Source organism: Eptesicus fuscus, chromosome 15 (assembly GCF_027574615.1).
Source record: "Eptesicus fuscus isolate TK198812 chromosome 15, DD_ASM_mEF_20220401, whole genome shotgun sequence".
Classification (NCBI taxonomy): domain Eukaryota; kingdom Metazoa; phylum Chordata; class Mammalia; order Chiroptera; family Vespertilionidae; genus Eptesicus; species Eptesicus fuscus.
In genome coordinates, this window is record NC_072487.1 from 408,119 (window position 1) to 433,695 (window position 25,577).

General features: G+C 44.6%; 1 protein-coding gene across 4 annotated transcripts in view; it reads right to left on the bottom strand.

The window, feature by feature from the left end:
* The window catches only part of IARS1 (isoleucyl-tRNA synthetase 1), a 99,328-nt gene that overhangs the window by 35,929 nt on the left and 37,822 nt on the right, over window positions 1–25,577 (bottom strand). For 3 of the 4 annotated variants that reach the window (XM_054727721.1, XM_054727720.1, XM_054727723.1), the window contains exons 11-20: window positions 20,856–20,978; window positions 19,391–19,482; window positions 17,509–17,607; window positions 15,466–15,592; window positions 13,691–13,764; window positions 12,948–13,142; window positions 11,295–11,381; window positions 9,397–9,480; window positions 8,092–8,236; window positions 6,517–6,637 (exon numbers count right to left, since the gene is read on the bottom strand). In XM_054727721.1, the coding sequence (XP_054583696.1) occupies window positions 6,517–6,637; window positions 8,092–8,236; window positions 9,397–9,480; window positions 11,295–11,381; window positions 12,948–13,142; window positions 13,691–13,764; window positions 15,466–15,592; window positions 17,509–17,607; window positions 19,391–19,482; window positions 20,856–20,978 (1,147 nt within the window). The remainder of the gene's footprint in view (window positions 1–6,516; window positions 6,638–8,091; window positions 8,237–9,396; window positions 9,481–11,294; window positions 11,382–12,947; window positions 13,143–13,690; window positions 13,765–15,465; window positions 15,593–17,508; window positions 17,608–19,390; window positions 19,483–20,855; window positions 20,979–25,577) is intronic. The other variant, XM_054727722.1, reaches the window with a different exon arrangement.

Below are 25,577 nucleotides of genomic sequence, written 5' to 3' on the forward strand. Positions count from 1 at the left end.
ATTTGTTATGATCTATGGTCAGTGGTTGTTGGTGTTACTATTACAACTGTTTTGGGGTACCACGAACTATCCCCACAAAGCATTTCAAGCTTAATCGATTTGTGTTCTGTGTTCCAATTGCTCTACTGACTGGCCATTCCCCTATCTCTCTCCTATTCCTCAGGCCTCTCCACTCCTTGAGATACAACAACATTGAAATGAGGGCAATTAATAAAACTACAATGGTCTCCAAGTGCTCAAGTGAAAGAAGAGCCGCACAATGACTCCTGGTGAAGATGCTGTGAAGACTGTTGAAATGACAACAAAGGATTTAGAGTATTATATAAACTTAGTTGGTGAAGCAGCAACAGGGTCTGAAACTGACTCTAATTTTGAAAGAATGTCTACTGTGCATAAAATACTATCAAACAGCATTCCATGCTATAGAGAAACTGTTCACGAAAGGAAAAGTCAACTGATGCAGCAAACTTCATTGTTGGCCAATTAAAAAAAAAATTGACACAGCCACAACCACTCTGATCACTGAGCAGGCATCAAGATGAAGGAAAGAAACCCAGCCTGGTAGCTCATTTGGCTCGAGTGTCATCCCAATATGCCAAGGTTGAGGGTTCGATCCCTGGTCAAGGCACATACAAGAATCAAACAAATGCATAAATAAGTGGAACAACAAATCAATTTCTTTCGCTCTCTCCCCTTCCCCTCTCTCTAAAATTAATCAATAAATCCTATATAATAAAAGCTTAATATGCAAAGTGTCCGGTTGTCTGGTGACTGGTTGACCGTTCAACCAAAGTGTAATATGCTAATGATATGCTAAGCCACTCAAATGCTTGCTATGACATGCACTGACCACCAGGGGGCAATGCTCTAACCAGTAGGTTAGCTTGCTGTTTAGGTCCGGCCAATTGGGACTGAGTGAGAAAGTTTGGACACACCCTAGGCCCCTCCTGCAGTCCCTCCCCGGCCCTGATCGTGCACTGTGGGGTCCCTTGGCCTGGCCTGCACCCTCTTGCAATCTGGGACCCCTCAGGGGATTTCAGAGAACCAGTTTTGGCTCAATCCTGCAGGCCACTTCCCTCGGGAGGGCGCCAGACGCAGGGCTTATGACTGGTGAGTGCCACAGTGGCGTCGTGAGCCTCTTCTGATTGGGAGTGATTGGGCACGAGCCCACGGTAGGCGCAGTGGGGTCAGGATGAGTGGGAGCGACTGGTAGGAGTTGTAGGTGGCGTTGGACTGTGGGTTTCAGCCAAGATCCTCATAGGCCACCCAGAGGGACCCCATCCATGCACAAATTTGTGCACTGGGCCTCTAGTAAATAAATAAAAAAAGGACAGAACCCACACCATCAAAAAGGTTCCTACTGAAGGCTCAGATGATGGCTAACATTTTTTAGCAGCATTTTTGTTGTTGTTAATCCTCACCCAAGTATATTTTTTCTGATTGCTTTTTAGAGAGTGGAAGGGAGACAAGAGGAAGAGGAGAGAGAGACATCGACTGGATAACTGCAACACATGCCCCAACCAGGGGCAGGGAGTAAAGCTCAAACCAGGTACATGTCCTTAACTGAAATTTGAACCAGTGACCATTCCGTGTACGAGTCTATGCTCTAACCACTGAAAACATCAGCCACGACAAGCAGTAAACTATTTTTTTAAAATTAAGGTATGTACATTGTTTATGACACAATGCTATTGCACACTTAATACTATAAGCACAACTTATATATTCACTGAGAATCAAAAAATTCATGTCACTTGCTTTTTTGAATATTCTCTTTATTGGATACTAGTGGCCTGGTGCATGAAATTCATGCACAGGTGGGGGGGTTCCCTCAGCCCAGCCTGCACCCTCTCCAATCTGGGACCCTTTTGGGGATGTCCAACAGCCAGTTTAGGCCCCTAAACTGGCAGTCAGACATCCCTCTCGCAATCTGGGACCACAGGCTCCAACTGCTCACCTGCCTGATGGCCCCTAACTGCTTCTGTCCACCTGCCTGATCGCTCCTAACTGCCCTCCCCTGCTGGCCTGATCTTGTCCCCAACTGCCCTCCCCTGCTGGCCTGGTTGCCCCCAACTACCCTCTCCTGCCGGCCTGGTTGCCCCTAACTGCCCTCCCCTGGTAGCCTGATCTCGCCCCTAACTGCTCTCCCCTGCCGACCTGATCGCCCCTAACTGCCTCTGCCCACCTGCTTGATCATCCCTAACTACCCTCTCTTCCTCGGCCCCCACCACCATGACTTTGTCTGGAAGGGAGTCGGATGTACAGAAGATGGCCGGTCAACCTGGTCTAATTAGCATATTACCCTTTTTTAGTATAGATTACATAGGATAGGATTCCTTAAATGGGGGGGAGGCTTTTTCAGCAGGAGGAGATGCTCTTGGCAGACAAAAATACATAATCCCTATAGCTGGACTGATAGCCAGCCATATGCACTATGCTGCAAAACCGGTCATTAAAAAACTGAACCGCTTTCTTACACCTTACACCAAACAGCTGTTGCCCTTAAAACTCCTCCTCAGCCCTATCTTAGGTTCTGCCTTCACAGTTCACCCAGACTAGGTTCTGACTGGTCAGTTCCTATGCCAGTCAGCATCAAAAGCTCCACGTCCTAGACAGCCATTGGCTCCTCGCACTTCACCCAGATTTGTTTCTGATTGGCGATTTCTATGCCAGTCAGTGTCAAAAACTCTGCCCCCTTGGCAGCCATTGGCTCCTGACAGTTTACACAGATTTGGTTCTGATTGGTCCGTTTCTATACCAGTCAGTGTCTCCAGTCCTATCTCTGAGCCTGATCAGAGAGGTGGGGCTGATCAGCAGCCCCCTCAGCTGCTGACAAGGCCCAGAAAGAGAAGCAAGGGCTGATCAACAGCTGCCACAAAGGCTTCAGATCAGACCCTGCTTCTCTTTCCAGGCCTCTCTCCGGGCCTGATCTGCAGCCCCCTCGGCAGTCAGTGCTGGGTCATCACAGCAACCCAGCACTGAATGCAATACTGACTTCCTGTTGGTCGAGCCTTCGGTCATTACAGACCATGGATTTTTATATATTAGGATTTGCTTCATTGTGGTGGTCTGGAATCGAACCCAAATATCTCTATGCCATGCCTACAGTTAAAGAAGGAAAGCTAAAGGGGGTAATGAAAGGCAAGAAAATCTGTAAAGCATTAGAAAGATTGGAAGGCTCCTGTGAGGAACTCAAGGGCCAACAGGAAAGTAAGGGTGTCTAGCCCATCTTGTTTGAGGCACAGGCTTATTTTAGGGATTTTCCCACTCACGTCCCCTTTCTCTGTCGCTCAAACAACACAATTTATTTTAATGTTCAGCGACTGTTAATAATGCTGCTGGTCTAAGCATACATGGTGAGAAATTGCCAAGGGCAGAGCTGCTCTCTGCTGTGGTTCACAAAGAGCAGAAAGAGGTGCTGCAGGCCCACCCCCTGGCCAGTCCCTGGCTGTTTGCACATTCCCAGACAGGTGATGTCTGTGAACAGAGGCCTACTCTGTAAAGCAAGCATGTCAAACTCTCGGCCCGTGGTCTGCATGCAGCTCATAAAGAATATATTTGCAACCCAGCCAATTTAACTGTATATAAGAAATGTTTTAATAAAAATTTCGTAACTTAATTTTTACAATATTCCTATCAGACATAATTATTAATAATGAACTATAACGTTCGCTAATGGCCGATTACTATAATTGTGTTGCATTCATTTCCCTTACATGCCTATGCTTACCATTTCTCTCCACTAATACGAGCAGTGAATATTTTAGCAGCTGATAGCCACGTCATTAGTCTTGAACTGACTTGTTTGGTGTGCGCAACAGTAAATATTTCGCTTTCAGAGAACAAGAAAAATAGGTTTATTTGTGTTATGCTAATTAATTTGTGCAGTTATTCAGTGTCTGGTATGTTAATGTTCAAGAAAAAATACTATTAAAATGTTCAGTTATTTTATGATAACGATGACTCATTTATTTTAGCCCTCTGTATTCAGCATGTCTCTTTCTATGAAAATTGAAGCTTTTGTTTTTTTGCGGCCACATACACTTAAACCTTGTTTATTTGGTCCATGGTAGCCTTTGAGTTTGACATGCTTGCTGTAAAGAAAGAGGCCTGCCCTGGCCGGTTTGGCTCAGTGGATAGAGCGCCGGCCTGCGGACTGAGGGGTCCCAGGTTCGATTCCCGTCAAGGGCACATGCTCGGGTTGTGGGCACGATCCCCAGTGGGGGGCGTGCAGGAGGCAGCCAATCAATGATTCTCTCTCATCATTGATATTTCTATCTCTCTCTCCCTCTCCCTTCCTCTCTGACATCAATTAAAAAAAAAAAAAAAGAAGGAGGCCTGCCCTAGATGGTTGGGCTCAGTGGATAGAGTGTCAGCCTGTGGCCTGAAGGATCCTGAGTTCGATTCTGGTCGGGGGCACATGTCCAGGTTGCAGGCTCAATCCCCAGTAGGGGGTATGTAGGAAGCAGCCAATCAATGATTTTCTTTCATCATTGATGTCTCTCTCTCTCTCCCCCCCCCCCCTTTCCCTTCCTCTCTAAAGTCAATAAAAATATATTAAAAAAGAAAAGAAAGAGGCCTAAGTTATTCTTAGTGTTCATTACACTTTTCTTCTTCTAGGAAGCCATCAAAACCTACTTCCTATATTCAGGTTTCAGCTGAGAGAGAGGAAGCCCATGGGTAATGAGCACACAATAAACAGAAGCCGTGGCAAATATCGCTGAGATCACTATAAAAGTGTCACGCTTCAAGGATGCTAATTCAAACTCTGTTACGAGGGGCTGAGGGCACAAGCTGTGTCACGCAGCCTGTGGAGCACACTGGCCTCTCACACCTGGCTCTTCCTTACCACTAAGCTGATGTGCACAAGCTGCCTGACCTCTAGCACCCAGTCAGACTGGGCACACTCTTCAGGAGGGCACAGCTGCCTGAAGATGCAGGAGCCCCAAGCAATAAGCCCAGCAGGGCTTTCCTCCCATTCACATCACTCAGGAGGAAGCGAGCATGGCTGGGAGCCCGTGTCCTGGGAGCCTGGTGAAATCCCACTCAGTAGTCTGCTTCCCACACTCATTTCCATCACCACTTCTGTCCAATAGCTTGGCAGTCATATGATCCTTACGTTTAAAGGGGCGGACACAGTCCGTCAGGATGACTGGTGAGCATGTGGAAACTCACCGTCCTTTGTGCCAGGATCAAAGGCACCTACTCCAGTGGGAGCCATGCACCAGCTGAGGACGGCAGGACCCTGTCTGCACCAAAGGGTGGCTCTGCTCCTTGAACCCATGAGCACTGCACCTGCACAGCAGCCCCTGGCACCCACAGGTGCTGAGGGAGGTCAACCTTGCTAAGGTGTGCAGCACTGGGAAGCCCACCTACTTCATCAGACCCACCCATCTCAAGTATCTGAATTAATGCTTTCTAGAATTTTCCACCCTGACTTCTGGTTGTTCCATCTCCAACCTCGAGGAAACCATCATAACCTACTTCCCAACTGCTGTATAAACCAAATTCATTGCTGTAGGTAACACAAATATAGGAAAATGTCTACTTCATTGCTGCTTTTCTGTATTTCCTAATTTTTCTAGACTGAACAAGGACACTTATTTAATAAAGTAGACTTGACAATAAATAGAAATTAAAAAAATCTATATACATAAAAGGCTGAGCAACCATCCAACTGGTAGCTATGATGCACAGTGACCACCAGGGAGCAGATGCTCCGACTGGTAGCTATGACGTGCACTGACCACCAGCAGGCAGCCACTCAACGTAGGAGCTGCCGAGCTACGGTGACTTGGCAGCGGGGTTCTGAGGTAATGCACCCTGAACCAGAGAGGAGGTAGCCCGATTCTGGGGTGCATCATCCGAGAACCGCCCTCTTGCAATCTGGGACGCCCTCAGGGGATGTCGGAGAGCTGGTTTTGGCCCTATCCCCGCAGGCCAGATTGAAGGACCCTACCTGCCAGAGGGACCCCACTCACTACGCAGACTCCCTCCGAGCCACGGGTGCCACCCCAGGTGCGGTCGGCCAGGGAGGGACCGCTGGAGGTTGGCTCCAAGGCGTATCCAGCCTGTTTAGCCCAGTCCGGCCCCGCTGGCCATCTTCTAATTAATTTCCTTTCAATGTGCATGCACCGGAGCAGTAGTAACAAAATAAAGGACCTACTAACAAGTACTACTTACTGAGTACCCACTACCTACCAGCTACTTGATGTACACGATCTCTATCAGAGCCTTCGAATAACTCTAACCAGGTGTTTTTCACAGAAGGAAACTAGGGAACAGGCACAGAGTCACCCAGCACTGGGCATCCTTGGAGACGATTCCCTAGGCCTTGGAACAGCATCTTCTATCACTAGCCTTGACAAAATTATATTTGAGTGCTGAAAGAAATAACTATTTATCTCTTAAAATTTCTATAAAATATCCTTTGTTTATAAATAAAAAGTTAAATATGTAAAGAGCAACCAGATTAAGAGTCCTTAGTCCTGGGAGGAGGGACAAAGAGAGACACACCTGCCATTTCGGTCTCAAAGAAGGCAATGAGCGACTGCATGAAGGACAAGACCCACCGGTCTGTGATGTTGGCACTTTCTTTAACCGTGTTCTCATTGTAGAAGAATTCCATTTCTTCCTCCTAGGAATTGACAATTATTGAAATATTCTGTTTGCTTGGGAAAATTCATGTGAAGAAATGAGCTGTTTAAAGCACTTAAACTGAAATAGCCAATACCATGCCCCGCCTAGCCCAATCCAGGCCCATTGGCAATCTAAATTTCTAATTTTCAGTAATATTTTCAGGATAAGCTCTAAACTTGGGATATTAAGTCCTCAATTAGTGAATTACGTTTTTGAGAGGAGAATTTAGGAAAATAATTATTCTTCTGCACCAAAGAATGATTATGAATTGAGAAACATTCTAAAATATTGTCAATAACTCCAGAGTATAGTTACTTTAAATCTGAGGGAGGAAAGACAGTAAAATTTGCAAGCACTGGATGACTGTCTACAAATTGAAAATGAGCACTAGGAATTAATGTCTCAGCTTATATTATTCATTTTACCTAGAATGCTTTATTATTTCACCTGTTCTTCCTTTGCAAAATCTTCTTCAATTGTGAAGGCCCATCTCATCTGTCCCTACACACACAGCATCACCACCAGTGGCAGAACAGTGGTCATGCTAATCCTTGCCCAAATTCATGGGCCTGATGGTAGAACCGGTGTCTTGCTGCCATGCCCAGACCAGGCTCCACACCGGCAGAGGCTGCAACGTGGACCTGCCTAAGAACTGTGGGCCCAAAAAGGTGGTTGGAACAAAAAGCCAGGAGTACTAGGGACCTGGGGAAAATGACTGCCTTTCTCAAATACAGGGAAAATGACCCCTGGGAAGCTTTGTTCAGACCCAGAAAAGCCAGAGGCAGAAGTTGCAAGTGACCAGACTGCTGGAGTGTGATGTTCAAAGCTCAACTTTCCAACCCATTTCTCAGGAAGGAATAACATCCCATGTTTAGTCAACAGTAATTTACTAAGCAATTCTACTTGTAAGATGCTGGAGGTAAAAAGATCAGTGGGACCAGGCCCTACCCTATGGAGTCCTGAAAGCGCAGACAGGAGCCTACATCATGGAGCAAGACAGGCAGCTTCTCCAAGAATGCTCCCGGGCAGCAGGGCACTGCTCGAGGCACTTTCATATACATCACAATCATTACTTTAGTCCTAAGACCCCAATGAGAATTTCTCTCACTCACGAGCATCAGCCCAAAGGCACCCACTGAGGGCCTTTACTCTGAGACAGTATATGACCCTTCACTGGCTCTGCCCTGCCCCACCCCCACTGGTTCCACGAAGAGAGGGGAACTGGCTGACTAAATGAACATCCAATGCAACTCTTCTACAGGTGAGGCTGCTGTCTGCACAGGTGAGCTTGCCGAGAAGACCCAGTCGCATGCTACTGGCCCAACAAGGGCCCCAGATAACTTCACCAATGGCCTCCCAAGAGTCTCTGACCCTCCACATCACAGGGACTGTGCAAACCCAGCTCAACACAGCTGGGAAGGCAGAGCTCAACCACAGCACCGCAGTCCACACCTTCTGCAGCCTCAGGACATTCTGGATGAAGAAGCGATAGGCGTTGTACCAAGGGAGTAGCACGTCCTTCAGAACATCGCGGACACCTTCCTCCTTAAAGCGGAGGTTTTCTGCTCTCACCACAGGGGAGTTAATCAGATACAATCTGGAAGAGAAAAATCACACCAAAAAGGAACGTAGACAGTCAACAATTATTACGTGACATTTGACAGGGCAACACCAAAATTAGTATTTCTTCTACAAAAGGGGTAACTGTGAATACTCTTCTCATAGTCTATTTTAAACTGATAAAGCTCTTACTGTTATATGCATGAGGCCAAGCACATTATAAAAGGAGATGTAAGCCCAGTGCAGGCCACTGGTGGTGGGTGCAGCAGAACCCAAAGGTGGCGGCCAGGCGCTCCTCCCAGGACAATGCAGGCACCAAAGACTCACCAGGAGCAGCTGTGTATGCTCTGCTAGGGCAGAGGGCTGTGTGTGTGTGTGTGTGTGTGGGGGGGGGGGGGGGGGGGGGGGGGGGGGGGGGGTAATTTGAACACTCAGTGATCTCTAGATTTGAAAATGTCATCATTACTTTAAAAACCATTTTGGGGGGTTTGAGTCAACATCATACAAATTTAGCTCCCCCTGTAGCAAAGATACATTTTTTGAAAAGCAAATTCTAAACCACATAAGGAACATGACTAACAGAATGAGAAATGCTTACATAAAAACGACAAACACACTCTAGCCGGTCTGGCTCAGTGAATAGAGCATCAGCCTGTGGACCAAAGGGTCCCGGCTTTGATTCCGGTCAAGGGCATGTACCTTGGTTGCAGGCTCCTCCCTGGCCCCACCCTAGTCAGGGCTCCTGCAGGAGGCAACCAATCGAAGGTTTCTATCACATCAATGTTTCTCTGTCTCTCCCTCTCTTCCATTCTCTCTAAAAATCAATGGAAATAGCCGAGACCGGTTTGGCTCAGTGGATAGAGCGTCGGCCTGCGGACTCAAGGGTCCCGGGTTCGATTCCGGTCAAGGGCATGTACCTTGGTTGCGGGCACATCCCCAGTAGGGGGTGTGCAAGAGGCAGCTGATCGATGTTTCTAACTCTCTATCCCTCTCTCTTCCTCTCTGTAAAAAATCAATAAAATATATTTTAAAAAAATAATAATAATAAAAAATAAAAATAAAAATCAATGGAAATATATCCGTGGGTGCGGACTAACAAAAACAAACAAAAATAAATAAAGGTGATTAAATGTAAAAAAAAAGAAAAGAAAAGAAAAAAGACGACAAACACACACAGGGCAAAGCATGGGCGTTTACCTGAGGGCGTCAGCACCGTATTTATGAATGATGGAAAGTGGATCTGGATAATTCTTTTTTCGTTTGCTCATTTTCTGGCCATCACTTGAAAAACAAAAGTCAATGTCACAGTTTACCTTTATATATGGTTACAGCTATTTTCAACTGGAACACATAAATGCACAGGGCATACAGCCGATGTTCAAGTACAACAATAAAGCTGTCTGTCAGTATCTGTAAGCTTCTTTTTAAATACTGTGTTGAGTCAACAGAGAAGTTTCAGGAGAGATGAAGGAAGACATTATAGTGTAACAGTTAAAAATACAGATGAGGCATTTACCTTACAGAAATGAAAATCTATAGTGATATAAACCTTACAACAAAGTTGACAGCTTTATTCATTGTCAGCAAACACTGAAACAACTCACTTGAGCAGGTGAAGAGTCAAACTCTGGGTCACCCATAAGCTCGTCAAAGAAAAGGAAGGAGCCACAGATACACAAGGCCCCCAGCACCCTCCAGGGAGTAACACTGAGCAGAAAAGCCAATCTCAAAAAGTTACACGTGGTAGGATTCTATTTACATAACAGACTTGAAATGACACCATTTCAGAGATGGAGAACTGATCAGTGGTTTGCCAGGGGTTGGGGAGGAGGCTGAAAGGGCAGAAGGATGTGGGCGTAGTTATGAAAAGGCAACAGAGGAAGCGTGAGATGTTCAAAGGATTGAATATCTTGACTGTGCTGGTGGATATAGGAATCTACATGTGATAAAGCTATATGCAACTGAACACACACATAAATCAGTACACATAAAACGGGGAGACCTGACTAGGATTGGTGGATTGCATCAACGTCCTGGTTGTGATCATGTATTATAGTTTTGAAAAATGTGACCACTAGGGGAAGGAAACTGGGAAAACTTAAAAGGGGCCTCTGTTATTTTTCACAATTGCATGCAAATCTACAATTCAATAAAATTTTCAATTTAAAATGTGAAAAAGCACAGCCAGTACAGCCAGACTGCCTGGGTACTTGAATTTACCACTTATTTATTGTGTGATTTGGGGCAAGTTACTTACTTTTCCTGAACTTCAATTCCTCAAATGTCAAAAGAACTCTGGGGATTAAGTGTGTGAAGATGTGTAATAGCTCACAACAGGGCCTACTGCCACCCCCCTCACTGCACATAAAGCTGGGCACCTATGTGAACATTCTTAGTTTCTTATTTTTACTTGTTTTACTTTTAATAACTTGAGGAAGAACAGGGAAAAGAATAAGAATTAATGCGTTATAGAGGTTTCTAGTATCCTATGCATAGGGAAAAACTATGTTTACTTGTTGAACTGAATTTCTGTTTTGGATCTGTTACACTTCTTGATAAGCACATAAAGCAAAGGTTCTTAATTTTGGTGACTTATTAAGTCATGTCAGGATCACTGGAAAAAAATTATACCCAGGACCCACTGCAGAACAGCTCCTGATCAGAAACCTCTATAACCCATTAATTTCCTCATGTTAAAAACAAGACAACAAAAATCTATATTAAAGGACCAGTGTACAGATTAAATTATGAGCTATAAGCAAAAGAACTTCATGAAATTCTAAACACACACACACACACACACACACACACACACACACACTATTTTATCACTAGAAGATCCCAGAAAAGACCTCCCCTTCCATTAGGCTGAGCTCTCAACCCAGTCCTGCTTCCTAAGACAAACGGGAGTGGGTGGGAGACAGAACGCAAAAGATGAACAAGTGCACAGGACAGGAGTTGGATGGAAAGTACAGAAAAACATAAAAAGCAGAGAAGAAATAGTAGGAACAGAGTGGGGGCGTTCCTGAATTCCTCTCTTCACAAAGGATGGTTAAGGGACGGAGAACCTAGTCATTACCCAGAAGTGCACCTGCCTTGCAAGGACGAGCCCATTCACAATCACGTTCCTGAAAGGTGGTTGTCCAAAGAGAGCTGTGGCCAGCACCAGCAGAGTGTAAAACCTGGGAAAAATATCACAAAGAAGAGTTAAGAAACAAAGCAAGAACCAGAAAAGAAATCCAGCATAGGGAAAAACTATGTTTACTTGTTGAACTGAATTTCTGTTTTGGATCTGTTACACTTCTTGATAAGCACATAAAGCAAAGGTTCTTAATTTTGGTGACTTATTAAGTCATGTCAGGATCACTGGAAAAAAATTATACCCAGGACCCACTGCAGAACAGCTCCTGATCAGAAAATGAACTGCGTTTCTGAAAGCGAATACAGGCCTGGAGCCAGGTGCTGGCCCAGGTGAGGACAGCACCATCACTCTCCTCGGGAAGCCAGCCGGACAGCTCAGAGAAGGTCAGAGAGGAGAGGTCCCTCAGGACCTCCCCAAAATACAAATCTTAAAATCAAGAGATACCACCTTTAGCACAGGGCCATATGAGACAGTCTTATGACAAAAAACAAACAAACCAACCCCTCTCCCCCAAAAAACAACATATCTCTCATTCAAAAGTCAAAAGATAGACGACAGTAGCAGAGGCAGTTTTTATTCTGTCAGTCAGATATCAAATATGTTGTTTATTTTGCTTGCTAGCTTGTTTCCTAAAAGGACTCCATCACATCCCTGTAAGCTGTCCCGGTAAGTGAGGCTCTTGTCACCTCTAACCTGATTCGCACTCTAAGAAGATCCCAGGACATGAGCAGATGAGGTTGGAGACCAGACCCCATGGCTACATGAGCACCTGACAAGACATCCCATTCCCTAAGCACTGCTGACAGCTGCCAGATGTCACCACTCCTCTGAGAAGCTCCCTGGGAAGAGGAGTTTGTGCCTGGTACAGTTCCTACAGGTACATGGACTGGAAGCTGAAAACAGCACATCCCAAAACATTAGGCTGGAATTTAATCAGTTTGTGATGACTAGTGCAATTTGTAAAAGCAGAAAACACCACCAAAATTCCTTAAACACTCCTGTAAAAACATTACTAATGAAAATATAATTAGAACCTGGACCAACCCATCCACAAAAAGAAGGTAACTTAACTTTTTTGTAATTCAGAGGGCAAGGGTATGGCTTTAAATAAGTCACCAGGTAAAACCAATACCCAAATTCTCTCCCCATGATCTTTTACATTCTAGATGTTTTAGAATGTTAATTTTGTAAAGCTAGTCTAACATCTAAGCACATTTCCAAGCATCCCTTTTTGCATTTGTAGTACCCCACTCTTTATCCTATATTTACTAGAAAATACTCATTATACATTTGAGTAAATGATTTGAAGTACACAGCTATGATCATCACACATTAAGTGTTTCTTATCACTTACAATTCCAGTGAAACAAATCTCTATACTCCAAGGTATCAGTGAAATAACTGAAACTCTAAAACTACAGCCTACCATAGGGAGAGACACCTACTCAAGACACTAACGGGTTGCTTGGTATAAGGAGCAGTGGGCAGAAGGGCCTAGCTCCCTGACACAGTCTTCCCTGCACAGCTGATCAAGACCACGTGCTCAGTAAAGTAGCTTCTAAATAAAATGAAATCAACAAAACACTTAAAAGAACAAAAAACATACCATCCTCTGGTTTGATCAATGCCTTCAGCAATGAAGTCTGCAGGAAATGCATCTTCAAACTCCTTCTTATTTTCAAATGGGTAATGAACTTGAGCATAGGGCATGCTGCCACTCTCAAACCAACAGTCAAACACTTCAGAGATGCGACGCAGCAATCCCTTCCCACAGCGGGAAGGGATGGTCAGATGGTCAATGCTAATAAACAAAAACGTGTTAAACACAACAGAACTTGCAGTTTAATTGCCAGTAGGAAACACAATCTCCTGAAAGTTCTTCCTGTGAAGAGAAATACCGGCAATTCTCACAGGCTTTCAGAGAGCACCAAGAGTGCTCGACCTCGGTTATGCACCAGAGGCCCCGCCATCTACCTCAAGGACAGAAGCCACCCTTCCTCATTATGACACCAGTTATCAACAATGTACTTCAGCAAACTAGTTGGACTTCTATATGCCGCTCTAGGATCTGCTAGAGAGACCACATTTTAACACATTGCGGACAGATCACGAGAATTCTCGCTTCATATTACACAGTGTTTTACAAAGTATCATACTTTGGGCATTTAATTTTAAAGCGTGCCTTTAACATTTATGTAAAATGTTTTTTGTACTCGTTCAATAGAAACTTATCTGGCCACTGGGTGAAGCTAGCAATAAAACTACCGGTCCGCAATGTGTTAATAGGCTAAACCTAGGCCAAAGCTCTGAATGACAGAACTGACATGAATCACACACTTAGAAACTGACCTCTCTCTGTGGAGATCTGAGATCTTTGTTCCCGACAGTTCTTCAAGTTCTGCCATTGACCCAATGCATACTATCTGTCAAAACAAAGTTAAAAAGCAAGAGTGCCACAGAGGCAAGGATCACAGAGATTATTTCTGTAACATTTGTGTTTAGTTTTAGAGACCACTAATCTTCAGGACAGTTACCACCAACATGGCTAACCCCCAGGAAAGACAGGTTACTGTCTGAAGAAGTGAGCAGATTTCCCTTCCTTGCTACAAACCCCATATCAGAGGAGGCTCTACACAGAGATTTTAAACATTCACGGCCATCATCTCAACAAGCATTTTTTGAGGGTTTACTGTGTCCAAATCTCTGCCAAAATGACCAGCAGACTTGAAATGCCTAGAACAGTGGTCGGCAAACTCATTAGTCAACAGAGTCAAATATCCACAGTACGACGATTGAAATTTCTTTGGAGAGCCAAATTTTTTAAACTTAAACTTCTTCTAACACCACTTCTTCAAAATAGACTCACCCAGGCGGTGGTATTTTGTGGAAGAGCCACACTCAAGGGGCCAAAGAGCCGCATGTGGCTCGCGAGCCGCAGTTTGCCGATCACGGGCCTAGACTGTTCTCTAAGGCATCGTAGTTTCTTCCTGGCACTTGAATTTGATTCTTTAAGCTTCTGAAGTGAACGCTAGAAGTAAATTACTGTGCTGAGTCAAAATAGTCAGTCCTATTGCAAGATGTTAGAATTATGTCTGGGTAAGGAGCTGAGATGGGCCCTCCGAGGCTTCTCCGCTACCCGGAAGCACCCTGGTCTCTTTGCCCGCCCATCCTGACTGGTCCTGAAAGCCTTGACTCAGCCACACTGGGAATTCACTGAGGTCCCTGGACTGCTGTGGCTCCTGACGGCTCTAATGCTCTCAGCTTTCAGTGATGGACAGAAAGCCTCATCTGAAGTCCTACATAGAACATTTACATAGATCTACACTCACATGCAATCACTCCTACATATAACATTTACATAGACCCACACTCACATGCAATCACTCCTACATATAACATTTACATAGACCCACACTCATATGCAATCACTCCTACATATAACATTTACATAGACCTACACCAGTGATGGGCAACCTTGTGAGCTTGGTGTGTCAAACTTTGCCAAAAAACTGAGCATAACTCGGGTAGTGTGTCCCTTTAAGGAAAAAACATTATTTCGCGATATTTATAGTTTAACATAAATGTTTCATCCTCGGCATGCGACCGCCTCAGCGGCCACGTGTCATCAGAAATGGCACTGACACGCGTGTCAGAGGTTCGCCATCACTGACCTACACTCATATGCAATCACTTGGTTTTGTCGGTTAAAGGTCTGCAATGCTTGGGTAATTTTTTTTCAGTCTTCCTTTTCCATCACTATAAGTTGGGCTTAACATACTATGACTTAGTGCAGAGTATCTGTTCTGTTCATAAATAACTCACAAGAAGAAACAGATATGAGCAACACAAACAATTTAATCTTTGGCTTCCCTGAGAAAAATGCAAATTATATTCACTTTTACACAAAGGGAAATTGTTAAAAATTGCATTAGAATCAAAATAAAGTTAAAGCTCTAAAAACATTCTTATTTATGTCATTATTATAGGAAGGAATGAGAAAAAGATGAAATAAGGGGCAAAAAAGGAAAAGAAAGCAGCCATATTCTTTTACCCCATATTCAGATGGAACAAAAGCACAGAGGGCCTCAATAACAATCAACACAGGAAAACACGGCCAGCCTCACCTCCTCGAAGTCCTCGCTGACCCACAGCGGGATGGGGGTGCCCCAGTATCTGTTTCTGGAAATTGCCCAGTCACGCGCATCTTTCAGCCAATTTCCAAACCGCTTTTCTCTCACAAACTCCGGGACCCTGGATGAGCAGGTCAGACACCAGATCACCTGAGAACATTACTGAGTAAATCTGTGAAGGACTCCGGCATAGGCCTTGGCATAGGCTCTGTGGACCAGACACCCTGGAAATGCTGAGCTCCCTCCTGAGAGGTGGTTTTCCACATGGGCAGCACCTGCTGTGAATTCATCCCAGTGAGGATGCTCTTTAATGGGAAACATCACCGCACCCAGGCCTCCCTACCCGGATTTCCCTGGGGGACGGCCACAGTCCTCTGAACAGTCACACGTGCTAGCTAGCCTGGCCCCGCTCCTATTTAGTTTCTGGGTCATCCATACAAGAGTGCTTTAATTGCAACTCACTGGCGTGGGCTCCCAATCACCTAGAGCAGTGGTCGGCAAACTCATCAGTCCACAGAGCCAAATATCCACAGTACAACGATTGAAATTTCTTTGGAGAGCCAAATTTTTTTAAACTTAAACTTCTTCTAACACCACTTCTTCAAAATAGACTCGCCCAGGCCGTGGTATTTTGTGGAAGAGCCACACTCAAAGGGCTGAAGAGCCGCACGTGGCTCGCGAGCCACAGTTTGCCGACCACGGACCTAGAAAATCAGAGTCCGAACAGGTAGGGTATTGGTAGCTGGCTGGTAGATGCCTCCCCAGGCTCACCGGCACATTGTGCATTAGGCTCCAGCAATGAGGCAAGTTCCTTAAATGCGCTTCTCACCTCAATGCCTTCGCTATTACTAGCCCTCCTCTGTGATAACCTTCACCTGGCAGAACTCACATCAGCAACTCTTCCCCCAGATTTTTCTTGTCTCAGATTGATAAATGACATCTATCCTTTGAGGTTCAGCTTTGCAGAAAAACTTAAGTTTAAGACCAAGTTAGGGTCCCCTAGTCCTGTATCATAAATGTCAGTTTATAGGCCGGCACCTCCCGCAGGACTACGAATATTCCATACCCAGCACATCACACATTAGGAGAATGAGAGCGTTCTAGGTATAAAAATCAAAGAACAGCTTTTACTTGAGAAATCAGAGTCACTTCGCTGGAAAAAAATAGAAAGCTATAGCCACTTCCTTTTACTACCCTGAGATGCTCCCCATTCTTCCAAAATCAAATGCAGTCTTTAAGTTCTTATCGGGAGTAAAAAATAGTGATTACCCTACAAACTCTCAGGGAAAAACATACTTTTGCAATACATAGATCCAGTCTTCCTTCATTCTTGTAACAGGTCGAGTAACACTTCTTTACAACGGATATTAGCTAAGAGCTTTTGTCCCCTCAGTGCAGCCAGCATGAACAAGACCATCACAGTCTGGGAACTCAACAACTATCAAAAGTAGGACAGCTGATTCTTGAACATGTGTTTGAACTACAAGAGTCCAATGATATGCCAATTTTCTCCAGTGACCCACGCAGTTCAAACCTGCATTGTTTAGGGTCAATGCCAAGGCTGGGAAATCACAGATGTGGAGAGCCGACTGTTCTACATGGATCTGTGACTAGGCAGAGATCCGCGCCCCTAACACCAGTGTTTTCTAAGGGCCAACTGTCATCACAAATGGCTTTTCTGGATATATCCAAAAACAAATGTTTACCCTGAAAATGACTATTATTTAAGGCTAATGAACAGAGAGTACAGCCAGATGTTTTTCAGTCATCCAATTCTGTAAAATGAACAAACAGCAGTTACTTATTTCCATTTGGCTTTAAAAAAAAGGTAAAAATACTCTATATGCCTTATAATAAAAAAATGGCACTTTGTTATATCTTATTTAAATTGTTTTGTGTTCCTAAAAAGAAAAAAAAAGATGTTACTACAATATATAATAAATGATGGCTATTAAAATTATTATGATTTGGGGGAGTGTAAACCAATACTAACTATATGACAAAGAACATTCTGAAGACACACATCTTACTGCTCACCAGTAACACAGGTCATTGTTCCTCATCAGCTGGTCCACCATGTGCTCAACCCGTACAAACCAGCTGGGCACCGCTTTGTAAATGAGGGGAGTATCTGACCTAGGAAAGCAGAAATGGAAGTGCAGCTGGTCAGAAGGTGTGCAGGCACCCAGGACAACCACCTTTAGTGTCTCACTGATGTCACCACCAACTACTTGGCCCTCTGCAAAACTAAAGTCTACATCCTCAGTATTGGTCACCACCCTCCACAAAACCCAGAAAGGCAAGCTAGTAAAAGAATACAAGAACAAACATATAGTTCTCCTGGTGTGGGACAGCTGACCAGAAAAGAGATCATATTCACCCAGCTTGTATGGCTCAGTGGGTGAGCATCAATCCATATACTAAGAGGTCACAAATTCAATTCGTGTTTTTGGGCTTGATTCCCAGTGGAGCCTACAGGAGCAGCTGATCAATGTTTCTCTCATCAATCTCTCTCCCTCTCTCTCTCTCAAATTTATAAAAACACTGAAAAAACAGATATCACTCTCAGCAAAAATGAGGACTGAGAACATAACATACCACGGAAGATTCCATTTCACCCAAATCTTTATAATCTTGTATTAAAACTTATTATCACATACACCTCACTTAATTCCATTAGAAAATTTTAGAGATGTTTCTCATCCTAAAGAAATGTGACCCCCACCACAAAAGATATTTGTCCCTGTAGGATGATAGAAAATATGCACATAGGTCTTTGCCCCTGGATCCTGGCACAGAGCTCGTGAAACGCTTCTAATTTCCTGGGTGACAGGAGTGTCTTTTGTTCTAATGAGGTGATTCTGTGTGGGCCTCTGGATGGGGGCTGGTCACTGGAAAGACGAAGCCATGATAACTTGGAATTCCAGCCTGTCTCCATCCCACTGAGAAGGAGAAGGGCTGACAACAGAGCTAATGGCTGATCATGCCTTTGTGGTGAAGCCTAAAATCTCACAGTACGGGAGTTGAGCGGTTTCCAGGTTGATGAATGCATCCATGGGAGGGTGACACACCTCAACTCCACGTGACACATGCTAATGCCCACAGGACCCTCTCAGACCTCTCCATAAGGCTGTTCACCTGCATCCTTCAATAGATGTGTTTCCTGGAATTCTGAGCCTGACTAGCAAATGAACTGAACCGACCCATGGAGGGGACAGAGGGAACCTCTGAACTGAAGCCGATCCATCTGTCAGGGATTAATCCTCGGGACCTGATGATACCTCTAGGCAGATGGTGTCGAACTGAATTAAACTCTATGACACCCAGCTGGTGTCACAGAGAACTGCTTGGTGGGGAGAAAAACATCTACAATACTGGGGACTGAAAAATGTCATAAATGAAATGTTTTATGTAAGTTGTAAAGAAGATCAAAGGATAAAAAAACAAGTAGGGCCCGGTCAGCATAGCTCAGTGGTTGAGTATTGACCTATGAACCAGGAGATCACAGTTTGATTCCCGCTCAGGGCACATGCTGGGTTGCGGGCTCGATCCCCAGAGTGTGGTGTGCAGGAGGCAGCTGATATTCTTTCTCATCATCAATGTTTCTACCTCTCTCTCCCTCTTCCTTCCTCTCTGAAATAAAAACATATTTTAAAAACAAACAAAAAAAACCCAACAAGAAACTAAGTAGGGAAGAACTAGGTTTTTTTCTTTACAATCTGTGTCTGTATTTCTAACAAACTCCTGGGAAAAGAAATAATTGCATGCATTCTTAACATTCTCCTTGGAGCAAGAAGGTAGTATCCAAACACAAGCTCTAAAGAATACAAATGAGATGGAAACCACCAACTGATGGAGTGGCACAAAAATAAGTGAATGCACAAATCGAAAGCTCTGGCTAAATCAGTCCCCTCCTCACCTCCAGCAGAAAGGGTAGCTATGAGTGAAGGTGCCGGCAACAAGAAGTCGGCCTTGTTCCTTCAGCATCCTGATGATATTTTTGTCAGCATCCTGTTAAAAAATTAAAATGTAGCTACTAAAATATCCTCCAGTATTTAGTAACATAATATAATTGAGTATTTATTACTAAAATCTGGTATTTGGATACCTTTACCTTGAGTAAAAGGCACAAATAACAAATGTATTACATACATGATGCATCTGTATTTTAGCCACCGTGTAACTGCACGCACTTTTAAAATACATGCCATATCATTAAGGCAGTGCAGTTTTCAATCAGCAATGACTAACCCAAGGTCACGAAGTTGCTACATGAGTCACCAGTCAGAGTCCATTTTTCCCAACTCCTTGAAACTACAGCCTGCTTCCTCTGAAGATACTAGACCCTCGAATGCAGCTAATAATAACCATCTACGTTTACTGATTTTAAGTGCTGAAGCCAAACAAAACAAGCAGCTTCCTAAAAAAAAAAATATCCCAGATGTGGAAGCTTTTTGATAAAAACTGATTAATAAAAACAGCCGGATGAAACCGACTCCTTTCTTTTTTTTTATTTATTTTTTATTTTTTTAAATTTCTTTATTGATTAAGGTTTTACATATTTGTCCCCATCCCACACCCCTCCCCACGGATGCCCCCACCCCCCTGTTGTCCTTAACCATTGGTTAGGCTCGTATGCATGCACACAAGTCCTTTGGTTGATCTCTCTCCCCTACCCTCCCTCTGAGGCCCGACAGTCCGGTCGATGCCTCCTTGTTTCTGGGTCTGTTCTTGTTCATCAGTCTATGTTGTTCATCATTTCCCCTAGATGAGTGAGGTCATGTGTTACTAGAAATATACCTATAAGAACTGAATGTGAGACGAGCAATAATAGTTATGCTGACAGGCAAATGAATCAGTCTGTAGTGAGTTTCTTTCTGGACCAACAGTTCTTTTGAGACCCAATTTCAATGTCCACCAGTTCCTTATGTGTACATGTCGGCACTGACTTTTCAGTTCTGGATGGTGGACAAATGTTGGTAATGCAGGTCCGACTCCCTCTGGTTTGGTCTCGCCCAGACCCAGGGGCGCGGCCTCACCCGGACCCAGGACCCAGCCTCACCCGGACCCAGAGGCGCGTGGCCTCACCCGGACCCAGGGGCGCACGGTCTCACCCGGACCCAGGGGCGCGCGGCCTCACCTGGACCCAGGACCCAGCTTCACCCAGACGCAGGGGGGTGTGGCCTCTCCCGGACCCAGGGGCGCGCGGCCTCACCTGGACCCAGGACCCAGCTTCACCCAGACGCAGGGGCGAGCGGCCTCACCTGGACCCAGGACCCAGCTTCACCCGGACGCAGGGGGGTGTGGCCTCTCCCGGACCCAGGGGCGCACGGCCTCACCCGGGCCCGGGACCCGACTCCTTTCTATGCCTTACAGTCACAGACCTTCACATACTGTCCCATGAAATCCGTCACTTCCGCTGTGAAACAGCCTGAAGCATCCACAGGGCACACAGGGACAGAATCTTTCTGAATGATGTTGAAGTCCATACAGACCCGATAGTCATCCTGGGGGGGAGGGGATAAGAATAAAACAGTTCAAGTGTATGAGGCAGTGCAGTTTTCAATCAGCAATGACTCCCACAAGGTCACCAAGTTGCTTCATGAGTCACCAGTCAGAGCCCAGTATGAGGAGGGAGGTGTACAGGAGTAATTTTCTGTATTCTGATACAAATCTCTCATCACGGTAATTATCTCCCAATGGAAGTTAATTCAAAGACTGCACAGAGAATTTAACAGAGCATCAAAGTTGCAGAGGATTATCATCTCACCTCGTCTAACCAGCCATTATTTCACAGATCCCTACATATATGAGTATCTATCACTAAGTGAGAAGATTGCATATTAAAACAAATTAAATTTGACTTATAACATCAGCATGTATGCACATACAAGTATCACCAAAACAGAAGCACATATAGGTGGTAAGGCATGACCTATTCAGTCCTGCATGATACTTGATATGCATTAGATTTGCACCCTGTCGAGGGGCAACTGAGAGATCACAACACTGAGTATCGCTCACCTAGATTACCCACAATGCTTCAGGAATACATTTTGAGCAGTGAGAATTAGGGAAAATTCTATATAATGCTGGGTCACACAGTGCTCTGACATTTTACTACTTAGCTCATTTAAGTTTCACCTCTGTGAAGAGGACTGACTGGCGCAGTTTAACCAGGTGTTCCTCTTGCAAAAACCAGCAACTATCTCCACTCAACAGAGGAGGAAGCTGTGGTAATGCTCCCATTCAAAACCAAACAGCCTGGCTCCAGAGTCCAAAGTCTTTATTGTGCTATGTTGCCCAAATCTAAAAGAGACTGTCTTAGGGTTAGATGGAGAAACCATACTCTGTTTGAATCCAAAACACGATGGAAAGCCAGTGTGTTCGCACCTGGCCCTGTGCTCTGAGGGTTCCCTGGTGATGAACATGTGGACACCTGCCCATAAAGACAGACCTGAAGTCCAGCAATTTGAAGTATTTAACAGCTCCTTTGACAAGCTAAGAGCAGCATTCCCGAGTGGAGCCACAAGGACAGGTCACGGTCATGCAGAAGTATGACTCTGCAGAGGTCACACAGTGTATCACCTGGCAAAATGCCACAAGGGAGGGCTCTCAGGAAATCTCTACCTAAAGGGGTTTAGAGGCTGCAGTTCAGAGATCTGATCGTCTATAACATTAATCTGCCTGGCATTCAGGGCAGATGTATAAGGTACATTACTACAGTAAATGACAAATAGTCATATGTACAGTTAATGTAGATTATTATATTAACATCAGGTGTACACCTCAGTGATAAGACATGACATAACTAAGTCCTGATAAATCTCCCACCCATCTGACACCATAAACAGTTATTCAAGTATTGTGGACTACATATTCCCTATGCTGTACATTGCATGCCCAGGACTATTCTGTAATGACCAATTTGTACATTTTTAAAAATATATATTTTTATTGATTTCAGAGAGGAAGGGAGAGGGAGAGATAGAAACATCGATGAGAGAGACATATCGATCAGCTGCCTCCTGCACGCCCAACACAGGATCAAGCTTGCAATTTGGGCTATGCTCTAACCAGGAATCGAACCCGGGACCTCTTGGTCTATGGGATGATGCTCAATCCACTGAGCAACTGCAGCTGGGCCAATTTGTACTTAATCCTTTCACCTTTTCCACCCATTTCCCCAACTTTCTCCCACCTGGCAACCAACAAAATGTTCTCTGTATTTGAGACTGTTTCTGTTCTGTCTGTTGGGTTTTTTAGACTCAATTGCTGATATGGATTTATTGCCATTTTATTGTTCATAGTTTTTTATCTTTTATTTCCTTCATTTTCTCAAAGACCCTTTAACATTTCATGTAATACTGGTTTTGGTGGTGATGAACTCCTTTAGCTTTTTCTTGTCTATGAAGCTCTTTTATCCATCCCTTAATTGTAAATGACAGCTTTGCTGGGTAGAGTAATCTTGGTTGTAGGTCCTTGCTATTCATGACTTTGAATATTTCTTGCCACTCTCTCTGGCCTGCCAAGTTTCTGTACAGAAATCAGATGACAGTCATGTGGGAGCTCCCTTGTAGTTAACCAACTGCTTTTCTCTTGCTGCTTTACAGATTCTGTCTTTGACCTTTTGTGTTTAATTCTGATGTGTCTTGGTGTGGGCCTCTTGTGTTCATCTTGTCTGAGACTGCACTTCCTGGACTTGTATGTGTATTTCCTTCACCAGATTAGAGAAGTTTCCTGTCTTTTTTAAAAATAAATTTTCAATTTGTTGCTCTCTCTTCTTCCGGCACCCCCATGAAGCGAACATTTGATACACTTGAAGTTGTCCCACTCTCCTTACACTATCTTCTCAATTTTGTATTTTTCTCTTTTTGCTGTTCTGATTGGGAGTTTTTTGCTCCCTTTTATTCCAAATCACTGATTTGATTCTGGGCTTCATCTACTTTACTGTTGATCCCATTACATATTCTTTTTTTTTTAAATACATTTTTATTTTTTCATTGATTTCAGAGAGGGAGAGGGAGAGAGAGAAACATCAACGATGAGAGAGAATTACTGATCAGCTGCCTCCTGCACGCTAACTTTGGATGGAGCCCACAACCCGGGCAGGCGCCCCTGACCGGAATCAAACCTGGGACCCTTCAGTCCACAGGCCAACGCTCTATCCACTGAGCAAAACTGGTTAGAGTGCGTTACTTATTCTGCATTGCAGTTGGTGTTGTCTTCTGACTGGTCCTTTTTTATGCTGATGAAGTGCTTACTAAGTTCACGGAATATCCTTATAGCCAGTGTTAGACCTCTGCATCTAGATTGCTTGTCAGTCCTTTGTCTACTTTTTCTGAAGTTTTCTTCTGCTCTTTCCTTTGGGACATGTTTGTCTCCTCTTTTTGGCTGTCTCCCTGTGTTTGTTTCTATGTGTTAAACAGGGCTGCTATGTCTCTCAAGCTTGGCAGAGTGGCCTCATGTAGTAGGGGTTTTGTAGGATCCAGCTTCCCCTATCACCTAGGCTGGGCCCACGAGGTGTACCCTGCCCCTGCTGTGGGGATGTGCCACCATCCTCTTGTAGTTGAGCCTTGATTGCTGTTGGCACGTCAATGGGAAGGATTTATCCCCAGGCCGATCAGCTACAAAGACTGGCTGTGACCACAGACCAACAACCTCCAACTACTGCAGGATCAGCTGTGTAGAATACCACCCCAAAGAGCAGGACTTAACTTCAGCGGGGCTCTGGTGTATGCTGAGTCTACCCCTTGAGTGTGTTGCTTGTAGAGGTGGGTGGGTGGTGGTGCTTCCACATGGTCTGAAGGTGACCACTGGGTGTGCTGGTTCTGGGGCCTCCCAGGAGGTGCAGGCCAAGGTCAGCCACTGCCTGTGTTCTGCTTGGGACCACCCAGTATAAGCTATAAGGTGATATGCAGTTGGCTGCTACTTGTGCTGGGCTTAGACGTGCCCAGGTGAAGTCAAGCTGCTGGAAATCAAGACAGACTACTGCTAGTGCCAGGGCTTGGGGCCACTTCATGAGAGGTATGGGGCACACTGAAGTCAGATGCTGCTTGAGAAATCTTAGGATATTCTTAAGCACGAGCCAACATAGGCTTCTGGTATGAATAAGCCACTGGAAACTGCTTGCGTAGGCCTGGAAAACCACCAGGTCTGGGAAACAGTGATAGCCCAGTTGACGGAGTCTGAGATGTGATGCCTGCAAGACTCTGTGCCGGGAAGGCTCATCAAAGGAACACTGGCCTCTGCCAGCACTTCTGTCCTGAAAAAAGCTGCCCCCACAGCTCTCACACTGAGGCCAGGCCCATGTGTTTCTGCTGTCTTTCAAACTGCTGCCTCAATGCTGGAGATTACAGAGAGGGAGTCTGAGTAGGTTCACACAGGGGCCCTTTAAGAGTAATAGCTGGGGGGTCTAGCTGCTTTAGTCTCCCTTAATTCCAGCTGGTTTTCACAGCCAGAAGTTATGAGGACTGGCACTAGAAACTGAGGCTGGGAGGTCTGGTGAGGGGTTGAGAACTCCCCAGAGCAGGACCTCTGCAGATGAAATATCCTTCCGAATTTTTATCTGACACATGGGGAATGGGACCAGCTGGCCTGCAGCTCCACCCCTCCTACTATCTGGGTGTATCTTCTACTCTAGTTGTAGGACTCCCATACAGCTAGACTTCAGGTGGTTCTGAAGTTCAGTTGTAATTTTAGTGTGATTGTGCCAGGAGATAAACAGAGCTCCCACCCAATTTGAATAGTGAACAGGTTCTAGGTGATTTAAAAAGTCATTCATTTTATTGGGTTCAACATTAACATGGTGGTTATAATAAAAATAAAATGTCTTGTGTTGGAGTATACACCAAAGGTTGTGGGTTCAATTCTCAATCAGGATGTATACAGGAGGCAATTGATCCATTTTTCTCTTTCCCTTCCCCTCTCTCTAAAATCAATAAAAACATGTCTTTGGGTGAGGTTTAAAAAAATAAAAATAGAAAAATAAAATTTCTTATAAATCAGAGATGTGTGCAGAAGTATTTGCAGACAAAGATATGATATTCAGGATCTGCTCCAAAACTGTCTAAATTAAAAGCATGAGGGAAGGTGAGGGAGTAAGA